At 39.1% G+C, this 12629-nt stretch overlaps 1 protein-coding gene across 1 annotated transcript in view; it reads right to left on the bottom strand.

Annotated features, from left to right (window-relative positions):
• LOC142938540 (polycystin-1-like protein 2) overlaps positions 1-11626 on the bottom strand; it is a 48569-nt gene extending 36943 nt beyond the window's left edge. Inside the window, exons 1-10 of the mRNA XM_076081796.1 lie at positions 11308-11626; positions 9771-9929; positions 9484-9672; positions 7616-7726; positions 6671-6818; positions 3319-3548; positions 2476-2666; positions 1778-1994; positions 1520-1644; positions 1224-1365 (exon numbers count right to left, since the gene is read on the bottom strand). Coding sequence (XP_075937911.1) covers positions 1224-1365; positions 1520-1644; positions 1778-1994; positions 2476-2666; positions 3319-3548; positions 6671-6818; positions 7616-7726; positions 9484-9672; positions 9771-9929; positions 11308-11626 — 1831 coding nt within the window. The remainder of the gene's footprint in view (positions 1-1223; positions 1366-1519; positions 1645-1777; positions 1995-2475; positions 2667-3318; positions 3549-6670; positions 6819-7615; positions 7727-9483; positions 9673-9770; positions 9930-11307) is intronic.
• Positions 11627-12629: the final 1003 nt, after the last annotated feature.

The following is a 12629-nucleotide window of genomic DNA, read 5'->3' as shown; positions in this document are numbered from 1 at the left end:
CGGGACTTTAGTCAAGGAGACTGGTGTTCGTGTCCCAGGTAAAACTAAAAGTACATTTTGTCAGTTGTTAGTGTCCGTTCTTGACAAGCTTTGCGTGAGAATGTGTTCCCTTTTTTGGCATAATCGAAATATATTACATACCTCTCATGTGAACGTGTTAAGATACTTTGTCAACAACAAAAATCATTGACAAGGCTGTTGCTATGACGCTTGCTGCTGTTTCTGACAGAACCTCTCAGTGCGCTAACGCTAAGCCGTCATGCACGCACTGCAAGGGTAGCCTACTTTTTCGGTAGCGATATGAAATATATTAAGATGGTCAGGTAGCAACATACAATAGTTGGCAGAGAACGTGTCACAGTTGACCATTTAGCCAGCAGCCTGTGTGCACATTGACAAATACTGTGTCACAATCTACAAATGTCTTGGTGGATTATGAGAGACAAAATATAATTTTTCATCTGCTGAGATTTCAAGTGTGCTAAGCGCTGAAACAACTGTCGCCCATCCTGGTGGTGCGTGTATAAGCAGGTACAAGTGTGCGTGCATTAACGTGGGGTACACTTAAGCATCCCGGTTTGGACATTACATTATATGTATCCTTATCATACTTGCTACTAGGACTGAACAATAAATCAATCAATAATACAATACTTAATACTAATATAACACTAAAATGCATGAACAAAGCAGTTTATTTCCATGTAATCTACATCAATATGGTGAGGATGGTGATTTTTTGCCTGGGACATGCAGCTTTAGCCCCAGTTTTAGCACACAATCGTGCTTTTGGCCATCAAGTCCCTTTTTCTTTTTTTTTACATGATTCTTGTTTTAATGAGTCTCTGTTAACAAGTCACCCTGAACCAGTTTTTCACCAACTCATGTAGTAAAGTTAGCTCAACTAGCTGTCTAAAAATGGGAAGCTGCTTTAGTTTACGTTCGTCTGCAATCAAAGACCCATTGTTTAAAAAGTTTAAATTTGCCATCATTAATGGAAAGCTTGAAAAGTGTATGTAGCAACACTAACAAGGGTAGTGGGGTTTAGCAAAGACATTTACATATAATGTTGGGGCTTAATCTGTGGCTCAGACAATCAACACATGAACAAAACATCAAAATACGTTACTCTATGAAACTTATCATGAATACATATGAAACTTACAAAACATTTAATACTTAATCTTTGAGTTGAAAAAGAGTTGAAAAAGCACAATTCTTACTGCATTCCCACTCGTATCGTTTCTTCTTGGTAGGTAGTTTGGATGTTGAAAGAGTGAAAGGTATATTTTTGGAAGCTACTGATTTTGAAGGTGTTGCAATGATGTCCTTTGGAGATCTGACCACTCTAATTTGTTTCTTTCTCTGAAAAAGAAAATTACCAAAAGGGTTTATAAATTATACAGTATAAGAAAGGCATCAACTTAATTATGAGCACAATTTTGAGAGTTGGAGGAGTAAGTATTATTTCCCCTTATATATAAAATAATTTGAATATAAAAAGAAAAAAGATAATGACCGGTCTCAAGTAGTCATGGATATTTTGTTTAGCGACTGAATCTTTGCCACAGAAAGCAAACATATCCACATTCACTTCCAAAGAGGAGAAGATGTTCCATGCTCTGAGTTTCACATGTAAAGGTCCTGTAGAAAAGCATACATTCAAATAATCAGCTCATATCAAATACAGGCATAATAATGGTGCCATAATGGTGTTTTTTCAGATTGTGTTTCACAAATCATATGTGGCCCCCACTTTTGAATATGCCTTCCATACCTTGAATCGGATGTGCAATACGAAAAATGTCCTTGCTTGTATTCATTTCTCGGACCTCAGAGTATGAGCTGTTGTCTCCAGTCAGAGAGAAGAGGAGCAGCACAGGCGCTCCCCGTTCCAGAGAAACACCAACAGTAATATCTGGAGAGTATAGATAATCATCCCCCTCTGTCAACACAGAGGCCTGAAGCCTGGCTACTTTCTCCAACACGCACATCTGCAATACATGAAGAATTACAAAACGGAGAAACACATTAACTCTCCATTCACAGCATTTGTGCGTCGAGCACTGACTGCTGCCAAAAAGCGGGTGATCTACAACTTAATGCTGCACCTGCACCTGAACGCATGGCACACTGATGCTGCTGCTCTGCTAGCCTGTTGCTCAGTTGTTAGAGAAATGTTTAACCTTTTGGAGTTTTTGACCACTTGTAGCACTATAGAGCGATGTTTTTTACAAGTGGGTGATCCAATAATTAGGTGATGCTATAATTAAAGGTTCATTTAAATTTCTAATTGAGAGAGGCCTTTACGACTTAATCAACTCCTTAATCAAATAATCAAAATGTCAACTTCAACTCTTACACTTCATACCCCACTATTCAAATCAGAGCATAAACATAAAGGGTTGTTGCATCATGTTACTTATTGCTTTCTTGATAGAAAATGGCATGTCTACTTGATTGATGTTAATTCACCTGCAGGTCTGTGGACACTTCATGGTACGTGACCATGTTAGATGCATAAAGTGTCAGCTGGTGGCAGCCAGGCCCAAGCTGCCTCATCATTTCTGGAGTCACTGTGATGTTCTGGGGAACATTTCCTCTAAATACTGACAAACCCAGCAACAAAGTTTCATCACACTGGATTCTGTAAGTCACATTTGTACCTTCAGAAAGAAAAGAGAGAAAAAGGAATACATTGACAGGGATAATTCACGCCTAAATCAAAAACATGTATATATTTTTTCCTCTTACCTGTAGTGCTATTCATTAATCTGGATTGTTTTGGTGTGAGTTGCCTAGTTTTGTAGATTTCGGTTGCAGAGATGTCTGCCTTCTCTCCAATATAATGGGACTATATGGCACTCTGCTTGTGGTGCTCAAAGCGCCAAAAAAATACAATTGAAAAACTAGGAACTATTTCAACTATTGTCCTTACACAAAACTGCTCACAGCAAAGTCTGTGTATTATCTTGAGTAACCTGTTCATGATTTCTGGAAAGCCACATTGCATTTGAGTTTTCCTGGTGTTTGAGCACTACAAACCATATAGTCACATTATATTGAAGAGAAGGCAGGCATCTCTCCAACCAACATCTCCAAAACTATGTAACTCACACCAAAACAATTAAGATCGATAAATAACACTACAGGTAAGAGGAAAAATATGTAATTCTGATATGGCTCTAAACTGTCCTTTTAAAAATTTACATAAACAAAAAAACATAAGAAAATGAAATACGAACACCAAAACATGATGCAGGGATATCAAATTGGACAGGATAAATGATGGTATATTCAGGTCAATTTGGCACCTACCTGCTTTTACCACCATTTGAATTTGAAGTGGCTCTCTGTAAAGGGTTTTACAGTTGTTTGCATTAAAAGTCAGTTTCCCAGCATAGCACCTGATGACACCAAACACTGTGATGGGTTCTTGAATGGTAATTGTGCTCTGAGCTGTAATGTGTATGTCCGTGCTGGTGCATTCAATTGCCACAACAAATATGCTTGGATGAGTATATTTGTGCACCTCGCTGCTTTCAAACCTGAGAAAAAGTATACATAACAGATAGCAGTGATCACAGTATGTTCCTCTTGCTTCCTGGAAAAAAAAGAAGTAATACAGGTTGCATATCACTCACAAACCTGTTTAATTAGTCATTTTCTTATTATAAGTGGAGATATATCCACATTAATACTTAAAGACTTGGTCTAATTTCATAGAAGTATGGGTTGACGATATGAGCTAATCAAAGATAAAAAAATTAATATTTTGATATAGTTTTGCCCTTGTTGCGGCCCCCATTTAATTTATTTCATCGAGACTTTTCCTTGTGGAGACTAAACTCAAGTTTTCTTCAAGAATCCCTTATACAGGGTGAGTATCCATTCTCCAAACCGATTATCCTATTCAGGGTCGCGGGGCGCTGTAGCCGATCCCAGCTGACCGAAGGCAGGGTACACCAACAGACAAACATTCACGCTCACATTCACACCTATGGGCAATTTTGTGTCTCCAAATAACCTAAGCTGCATGTCTTTGGACTGTGGGAGGAAGCCAGAGATCCCAGAGGGAACCCACGCTGCTACGGGGAGAACATGCAAACTCCACACAGAAGGACCACCCGGATCGGGGATCGAACCCGGGCCTCTCTTGCTGTGAGGTGACAGTGCTAGCCACTACATCACCGTGCAGCCCACAGGTTGAGTATTTCATATACAAATGGTCATTCTGTGGGTGAAGTATTCCTTTAATGAAAGCTGCGAGGAGATGTATTAGATTGTTCAGCAGAACTGCATGAAAAAACAAAACCAATGTGCAATCTGGTAACACTATGACCAAGTGCTGAAAATAAAAAAGAATTCAACTTATTTAGAGCACATCTGTTAGGCTTTAGTACTTTACAGTTTGCTTGGCATATTTGGACTTTTCTATGTAATTAATAGGCACAAACGCATGTGTGAATTTGCAGTTCACAAGACCTCTGGCTAGGGCTGTAATTTATTTATTTATTTAATTTATTTAAAAGGGACCATGTACAGTTTAAACATAAATGTCTCCATTCTATGCACTGTACCAGATTGTAGCTTAAGCTAATTTGCATCTGCAGTCCCTTGGCAGGTCAAACAAGGACAAGACAATAACACAGTAAAAGGAAAATACTTAATACAGAGATATACCACAAAAAACATACAAGACACCCAATACAACGCTACACACAAATAGCACATCAAAAATGTATGTGTGTCAATAAAATCAAGTCAGAAAAGACCACAAGAATTGAGGTCAGTGTGGGCAGTGTTGTGCAGTTTTTAAAAGACTTTTTAAGTTGGCAGCTCCTCACAACTTCAGGCAGGGCGTTCCACTGGTGTGTTGCTTTTACAGAGAAGGCTGATTGACCAAAAGTAGTGCGGCGAAATGGTATTGTACAGTCTCGTGTAGAGGATATTCTCGCTGATCTGATAGAAGTTGCTGAGCGAGTATATACAAAGTCACGGAGTGGAGGAGGGGCCAAACCATTTAAAAGGCACAAATTTGAGAACAATCTAAAATTGTTAAAACTCAGTAGATTATGCTTCTCCAATGGTGAAAGTGCAACGGCCTTTTGTCCAGAATTTTTATTGTTTGCTTATATAAAGACTCGAGAGGTCTTATGGCTGTTTCACCAGCCTGCCCCCAACATGTAATGCAGCATATGTGAAAGGATCATGGCATGCATAAATATCTTTGCTGCATTTGGAGAGACAGTTTCTGATGTGTCTAAAATTTTGCATGTATTTTATAGTTTTAACCATTTTTTTTACGTTTCTTCAATGTCAAATTTTGATCGAGTATCACACCAAGATATTTTAAATCAGTGACTATTTCTAGCCTTTCTCCGTTGATAAGAATGTTCGCATCAGGAGGTTGACTGATGGTTTTAGAAAAAAACATCCCTTTTGTCTTATTTACATTTAGAGTCAGACATGATTGATCGAGCCAGTGTGTGATCCTTTCCAACGCAATTGTTAGCTTGGCAGCTGCTAACTCAGCTGTTTTTGCATGTGTATATACAACAGTATCATCTGCATACATTTGCAGTTCTACATCATGACACTGTTGATGTAAATGCCTACATTTTAACCTTATTAATGTAAGTAACTAAGTAAGTAAGGATATGATGGACTTATACAGGAAGTATCGTGGAGAAGGTTGACAAAACTTGTAATATAACGTAAAGCTTTGAGGCAACATTTGAGAAGGGTTAAGTTTCCTTTTCTTTTCAAGTTCTTTATGGACTGTTTGTGTAAATATGTCCATCTCCTAAAGCAGTGGTTCTCAAACTGTGGGGCGCGCCCCTCTAGTGGGGCGCGGTGGTATTACAGGTGGGGCGCAGGGGGAAATGCAGAAAATCTTCTTTTTTTTTTTTTCTTTTTTTTTTTTTTTAAGTAATTAATAAATACATGGCGAAATGTATGGAAGCCCGTTTCCGCCACTGTGAGGAAAAATTACAGATCCTGTAAGTCATTATAATGAGATACTATCTCAAAATAATGACATAGCATGACTTAGCATCTCATAATTATGACTTACTATCTCATAATTATGAGATATGTATCTCATTATTATGAGATAGTATCTCATTATTATGAGATACTATCTAATTTTTATGAGATATGCACAGGTTGGACGTTATTGTTGAAAACATATGCAGTATAAAACTCTTTATAGCCAAATATTTGAACTTGTTTTGTTTAGTTTTTCACAGGTTGCACTTTATTGTTATGTGTTATGTTTAGTGCAAAACAGGTTAATTGCAGCCAATTGCAATAAGCTATTTTTTGCTTTATTTGCATTGTTCTAACAAAGTGATTGCACATTTTATTTGTTTTTGTCTAATGGAGCAATCTGGTTTACTTAAAAGTGATTGCAATTTTCTTTATTCTATTATTTGAAAAAGCACAGACGGAGGAGTCACAATATGTTATTTCAATAAAAATTCAACATGGACCATTTTGTTACAATTTTGTTGGGACGGTGGGGCATGAACATTTTTTTCTTCCTCCAAACAGAAAAAGTTTGAGAACCACTGTCCTAAAGCATCCATATGGGGCCAGATATTATACAACTGTTTTCACGGGCTGAGTCTTAGTCGTAGTCAGTCACTCAATAGATGTTACTACTCACCCCTCTGGACTATGCAGGTAAATAACATGGCCGTCTCCTGTACTCATCTTGCAGCTAGGGTTTCCATGTGGATCACGTAAGAGCCACTTCACGCTGATGGTGACATCATCGAAAACAGCAGCCGCAGTGCTCACTGACAGTGTGAGCCCTGGAAGGAGATAATGTCCAGAAATGTATAGCAAAGTCCCTGTAACCAACCATTTTTACAAATATGTAATATTTATACAGCAGCAACAAGGCAACATCAGAGACCATCAAAGTTCCTAAATGTTTTTCTCCTTCTCAGTGCTGCTTCATAAGTTTGTTCCCTCTTGCCTATTTTTTTAGGCAAAATCAGCCTTTTTCACCGCAAACATTTTGACTAGCACAGGGGTTACATTAACAATGGTACTGTGCTATTAAAGTTTCCCAATAAGACAAGACAGTGTGACAGTAAACCAGCATGCACAATACCAGGACCCTGAAACTGAAATGGAATTCAGCCAGCATTCAATAACTTATTTACACCTGTGATTTTTCCTCTGGGTCTGTGGAGTGACTCAAGATAGCTCTCCCCATGGCTGAGCGTGGTGAGCCAGACTCCAGTCAAACAAATAAACAAGGTCCAAAACGTATATATTTAGCCTTAATATCTTTTAAACTCAACCATGTGTTAAAGGTGACGTTAGCTAGCATGGCTAGACATCATGGTCTCATGCTGTCTTTTGGTATGTTTTTAGAGAGAGGTTGCCACATATTGTAAAGATCTCTCTGAAGCCATAGGCGGTTTTTGGAATATATAGGTGTACCTCTTTGTTGGTTCATTTATTGATTTCAGCTTTTGTCCACTTGGAAAAAAGTGAATTAAGGGTGAGATGGGAAACAATCAGATCTGTTTCTAATAGATATGGAATGTGTGATTCCCCTTTGGAACATTTATAATTGCTTAAAATTACTGTCACTTACCATCTTTGCAGTGGTGGTCCACAGACAGGTAGCTCCCCAGCTGAGGACAGGGTTCACCAAAGGAGCCCACAACTTCAGCAATCTGGCACACCTGACGGCCGTGGCAGTGGGCTGGGTAAAAACAGAGAGCATTATCAGCTACTGTTAACACACAGCAATGATGATAGCATCATGGAAAGTCTTACAAATAACTACTTGATATTAAGCAGTTTTAGTGGTGCTGTGAGAACTCTAACAACAATATGAGTTCCTCAACTAACGATCTCTTTCCATGGTGCTGATCAAAGGCTGGTCCTCAGCAATTGTCTGCAGTGGTTGTGTGTCTGTGCACTGGCCTGCATTTAAATGAGCAGTGTGTAGGATTTAGTGAGGTTGCAGATTGAATCCAACTGAAATCCCCTCAGCTCAGCCCTCCCAAGCGTGTTGGAGAACTACGGTGGCCGTTTTAGATAACGTAAAAACGCAAAAAAAAGACCCTCTCTAGAGCCAGTGCTTGGTTTGTCCTTTCTGGGCTATACTGTAGAAACATGGCCGTGCAACAGGGCGGACTCAGTGAAGAGGACCTGCTCCCTTTGTAGATATGAACGGCTCATTCTACGAAAAAACGATGATTCTTAGTTTCAGGTCGTTATAGAATACATAAAACATACAAATACTACATTCAAATTCTGCCATTGGATCCCAAACAAACGCATGACTTTCGTCTAGGAGACTGGTGTTTGTGTCCCGTGGGAAACTAAAAGTAAAAGTTGACATTTTGTATCCACTCAGTAATGAGGGACATGAGTCGTCAGTCACTCGGTAGTGACTTGAGTTGCTAGAAAGTAAAGTTAACTTTGCACGCGTTCTTTTCCTAAATGCAACTAAGTGGTTTTGTTGCCTACCTAACTTCCTGTGAAGAAGGACATTTTTTTTGAAAGGACATGCATGTATGGAGCAGGAAACACGCCACACGTTGAAAACTAATGCTAGAAAGCTACCTAGTGTGTCGATGCCAAGGGGCACTGACCAATCGGCAGTATTTGACGAGTTTGGAGTAAGAATGCGTTTCTTCTTTATCTCTTTATGTTATCTTCATCTTCTTCTTCTTCTTGGCAAACCAACTGGACTGGAGTGTGAAACGATACTGAGAGCAAAAGTAAAACTGAAGTAAGTTGCGTTAGCGCCAGCCAATGCTATGAACAGTGTTGTTTTATTGTCATACAAATGTTTAGCACATGTGACCATTGTAATTAAATGTGCAAGTCTGAACTTGGTTCCTGCTTGTTCAAGTACAGGAAAGTCAGGTGAATTCAAAATTCAAATAGAGTTCTGAGCATGTACACTCCCTCTGACCCGATGCATGATTGGAAAGGCTGCCGTGCCCCAATAACCTGAACAGAATGAGCTAGTTTGGACAATGAATGGATGGAAAGACTGCTTCTGCCGTCAGTTAAATGCATGAGTCAATATTTACTGGATGGATATCATTGATATATCGTTATGGCTTTTAAGCTATTGTTATGTGGGGTTTTTTTCTTCCATATTTCCTAATGGGCAATCATTCTTGGCAAATACCGGTCTGTACAATGCGACAATATGTACTTTGTGACATCTGGCAATCACTTCCCTCAAACGTGGATTGAGTTTCATCACAGTTTTCATCCAAGCAGAACCTTTTCATAAGGCATGAGTGTTTGTTTTCCTATTCAGATTTCTTTTTCCTATTGAGCTCAGCAGATAAAATGAGAGGAACTATTATGAAGCTGATAGTGGTTATTGTGTAGATCAGATCCTTTAACATGTCTGGAATAGCTATCATGCATCAATTATGAAAACACAATTAACAACTACATGATATGGAAATAATTCTAAATTTGATGTTTTACCTGTTAATGATTCTACAACATCCACCCAGCCGCACTGGTGTCCTGTGGGTGTTGTTGGTGGGGCGAGCGTGGATCGACAGTAATGAATGTTCTTACGACCATATAAGCCACCATCTATCATTAAGACTTGACCAGAACCGCACTGCAGAGAGGTGTTTCGACCTAAACACAAAATGGATCTCCCAGACTCTGGGAAAGGTACAAAAGCAATGCCAAGTGGTAATTCATCAAGTTTTTTCAGTATGCTGTTGTTGTTGTTTTTTTAAAGTGTGAGTCAAAATACATACCAAACTGACAGATAAAGTGCAGTTTTTTGTTGCAGTCTCTTGTGGCTTCCCATTGGAAGCCTGAGTCTCTTAGTGTGTGTCCACAAGCTGCTCCTGGCTGTGGGCTGCTCACCCAGTTTGAATAGGTGATATGTGAACCATCCAGCCAATAGAGAGCATCTGAGGATAGAACAAACCACTGCTGAATATATACAGTATATATACAGTGCATTTATATATATAAATGCTGTAATGGGAAAATATGTCATAGTCTCATGTGAAGGTTTAACGAATGTAAGTCCTAAAAGTGCAGACACCAAACTGTAGTTTCAGTAGATGACTTTAATTCGTTTAGTATCCAGGTGTCTTGTTATCTGTTATCATTGTGCACTGTTTCTTTCTTCTTCGTAAGACAGAGACACAGAGAGGCCTTGACTAACAGAGATCCTCTGTTTGAAATACCTTTAACTTCCTTTGCTGACGCGTTATCTGAAGTTGTAAAGGCGTCAACCTTTGCATGCACATATGATGTGTGAGGGTAAAGAATGTCTATTCTGTCTCTGCAATGGTCATTTTAACAGTGTCACAGTGGCTTCAAAGGAAGCATCTGCTGTGAGTTTAAACTGTTTATTGTAAGGCAAACTGTGAACAAAGGGATTTGCAAACACGAGATAAAGCATCTTCCTGACTGTCTTAAATGAAGTATACTAAGGCTCGAAGGATGACCTGCCTTTTATTGTGTTCTTTGTGTATTCTTGTTAGCTAAGCAGATAACAGGAAGCTGTCTGAGCATAAATGTCCATGCATTGTGACTGTTAGGTAGAGCACTCTTCCAGATCACTGCAATGTGTCTGTGAGACTGTTCTCTTTGCTTGCAAGCAAATAAATTGACTTTACAAACCTTGATCGTTCATCAAAACTCTGTTTACTTTATATTGATTGAAAACCTTCACTTTCTTCTCCCGACTAGTCATAAGAAATATTCCACAACAATGCACAGTTCATGTCAAGTTAGCATGACTTGGGTTTAGTTATTTGACCTCTTTTTATCGGTCCATGACTTTGTTAATTGTTTGCTTAATTTTTGGATGACAACATATGCACAGAGCGAACACCTCTGTTGTAAATAGAAGCTTTTCTTTTGTGGAAATGTTTGTTTTTCACTTCTGGCAAAAATATCTGTGTTAAGTCATGTTCATATCCCGCTAAGAGGACAGAAATTAAGTTGAAAATAAATTATGTTCAAATTATGTAATTATTGTACAGAGGAAAGTGAGAATGTCATCTCAATAGAATAGTTGTTATCAGACACAGTCCAAACAGAGAAGAAGTTGGAGACAATTGTACCAAATGTACCATAATTTACAAGATTTTTGCCATAAATCACCAACAAAAAAAAACTTAAAATCGACTAGACTCTGCCAGTAATTTGCTCATGACCGTTTTGTTACAAGCAGAACTAAACTCATCCGTCAAAGGTAAAGATGCTCTCTCTTGGCTGCATGAGAGCAGATTTTCACATTTTATAATTTAGCACAGCGACATTCCATATTCTTACCTTCAAGGGTCGCAGAATATTGCAGGTTTGGAGTGGCAGAGGGTGCCAGTCCAAGCCACAAATCCTTCTCAGGGTCCGAGAGTCTCTGAAGGAAATATTGTGTTTCTTCATCTGGGATAAATGCAAGGTGTCCACCGCGCTGCTCGCACCAAGCCTGTGCACTGATAAAACTGTGCTGGAGATCCACAAACTCGTAGCAGGCGCCTCCAAAGGCCCTCTGGTAGTCTGGGCAGGAAACTGGACCCTTTGTCTTAACCTCAGCGGAAGACAGACAGCTGAGTGTTGTCAGGATCAGCAGGTGAACAAATGTCCAGCACATCCTCTCTGTTTTCACTTCAAACACCAAATGGCATAATCTAGCACCACACTATTCAACTTCTGCTCGTGCAGTGGAGAGAGTAATACAGTTTCATCCCTTCATCTAATGCTCTCATAAACAAACACCCCCCTGGTCACATCCTGCTTTTGAATGGGTCTGACATGAGCCTCTCTCAACCAATTCAGTGGAGCAATGTTTACCTGGCAGCCATCTCTCTCAAAGACCAACCTCTATCGCATACAGAGCTGAAACAAGAGAAGGGCAACTTCAGCCAGATGGCACAATAGTTTGAGTTTACAGGGTTTAGCCAAAACCTACACCACTGATGAAAACCATTCATAGATGTATAGTGTAAACATAGATATCTACAATAATATAATTACTAATTGAAGATGTTTTTGGTGCGAAAAATCAAAGTGCTGGTTTATACTTAGTTTTAGAGATATTATCATCCTTTAATCCATTTTTATTAAAGTTGTGTGCTGTTTAAAAACAATTACACATTTTAAATACAAATTCAATGCAATAAATCCTTCAAAAATACTCTCAATAATCTGAGAAAGGATAGAAAGTATCTATTTTACACCCTCTTCAGTGTGCAGTGTAGACGCACCAGGCCCCAATGACTAGAGAGTAACTAGGGTTGCAATATCAAAACCTTTGTTCCAACTCACAGGCTCCGTGCTCTACTTGACTCTAAGGCAGGCATGGGCATGTGAATGTTTCTTTTGCCGCTATGAGGGCTACAGTCGGAGCTACTTCTCTTATATGTATTGAGAGAGACCCCTAGTCATGGTCATAACTTTATACCACAACAATTAACAACCCACAACTAACGCTCTTTAACAGAGCAAAACGCCACGACACAACAGTCTGTGACACATAAACAATTTGTAACACTAATAATTGTACATTTATAAAATTTCACCGCCGAACTGCATGCTGGGTACAGCTCGCGAGCGAGCCTGCTTGCTAGCACAACAGTCTGCTAACAGCTTGGAGA

This window comes from Anarhichas minor, unplaced genomic scaffold, assembly GCF_050575085.1.
Source record: "Anarhichas minor isolate MPS153535 unplaced genomic scaffold, ASM5057508v1 ptg000087l, whole genome shotgun sequence".
Lineage (NCBI taxonomy): Eukaryota > Metazoa > Chordata > Actinopteri > Perciformes > Anarhichadidae > Anarhichas > Anarhichas minor.
This window is presented reverse-complemented; position numbering and strand designations above follow the sequence as displayed.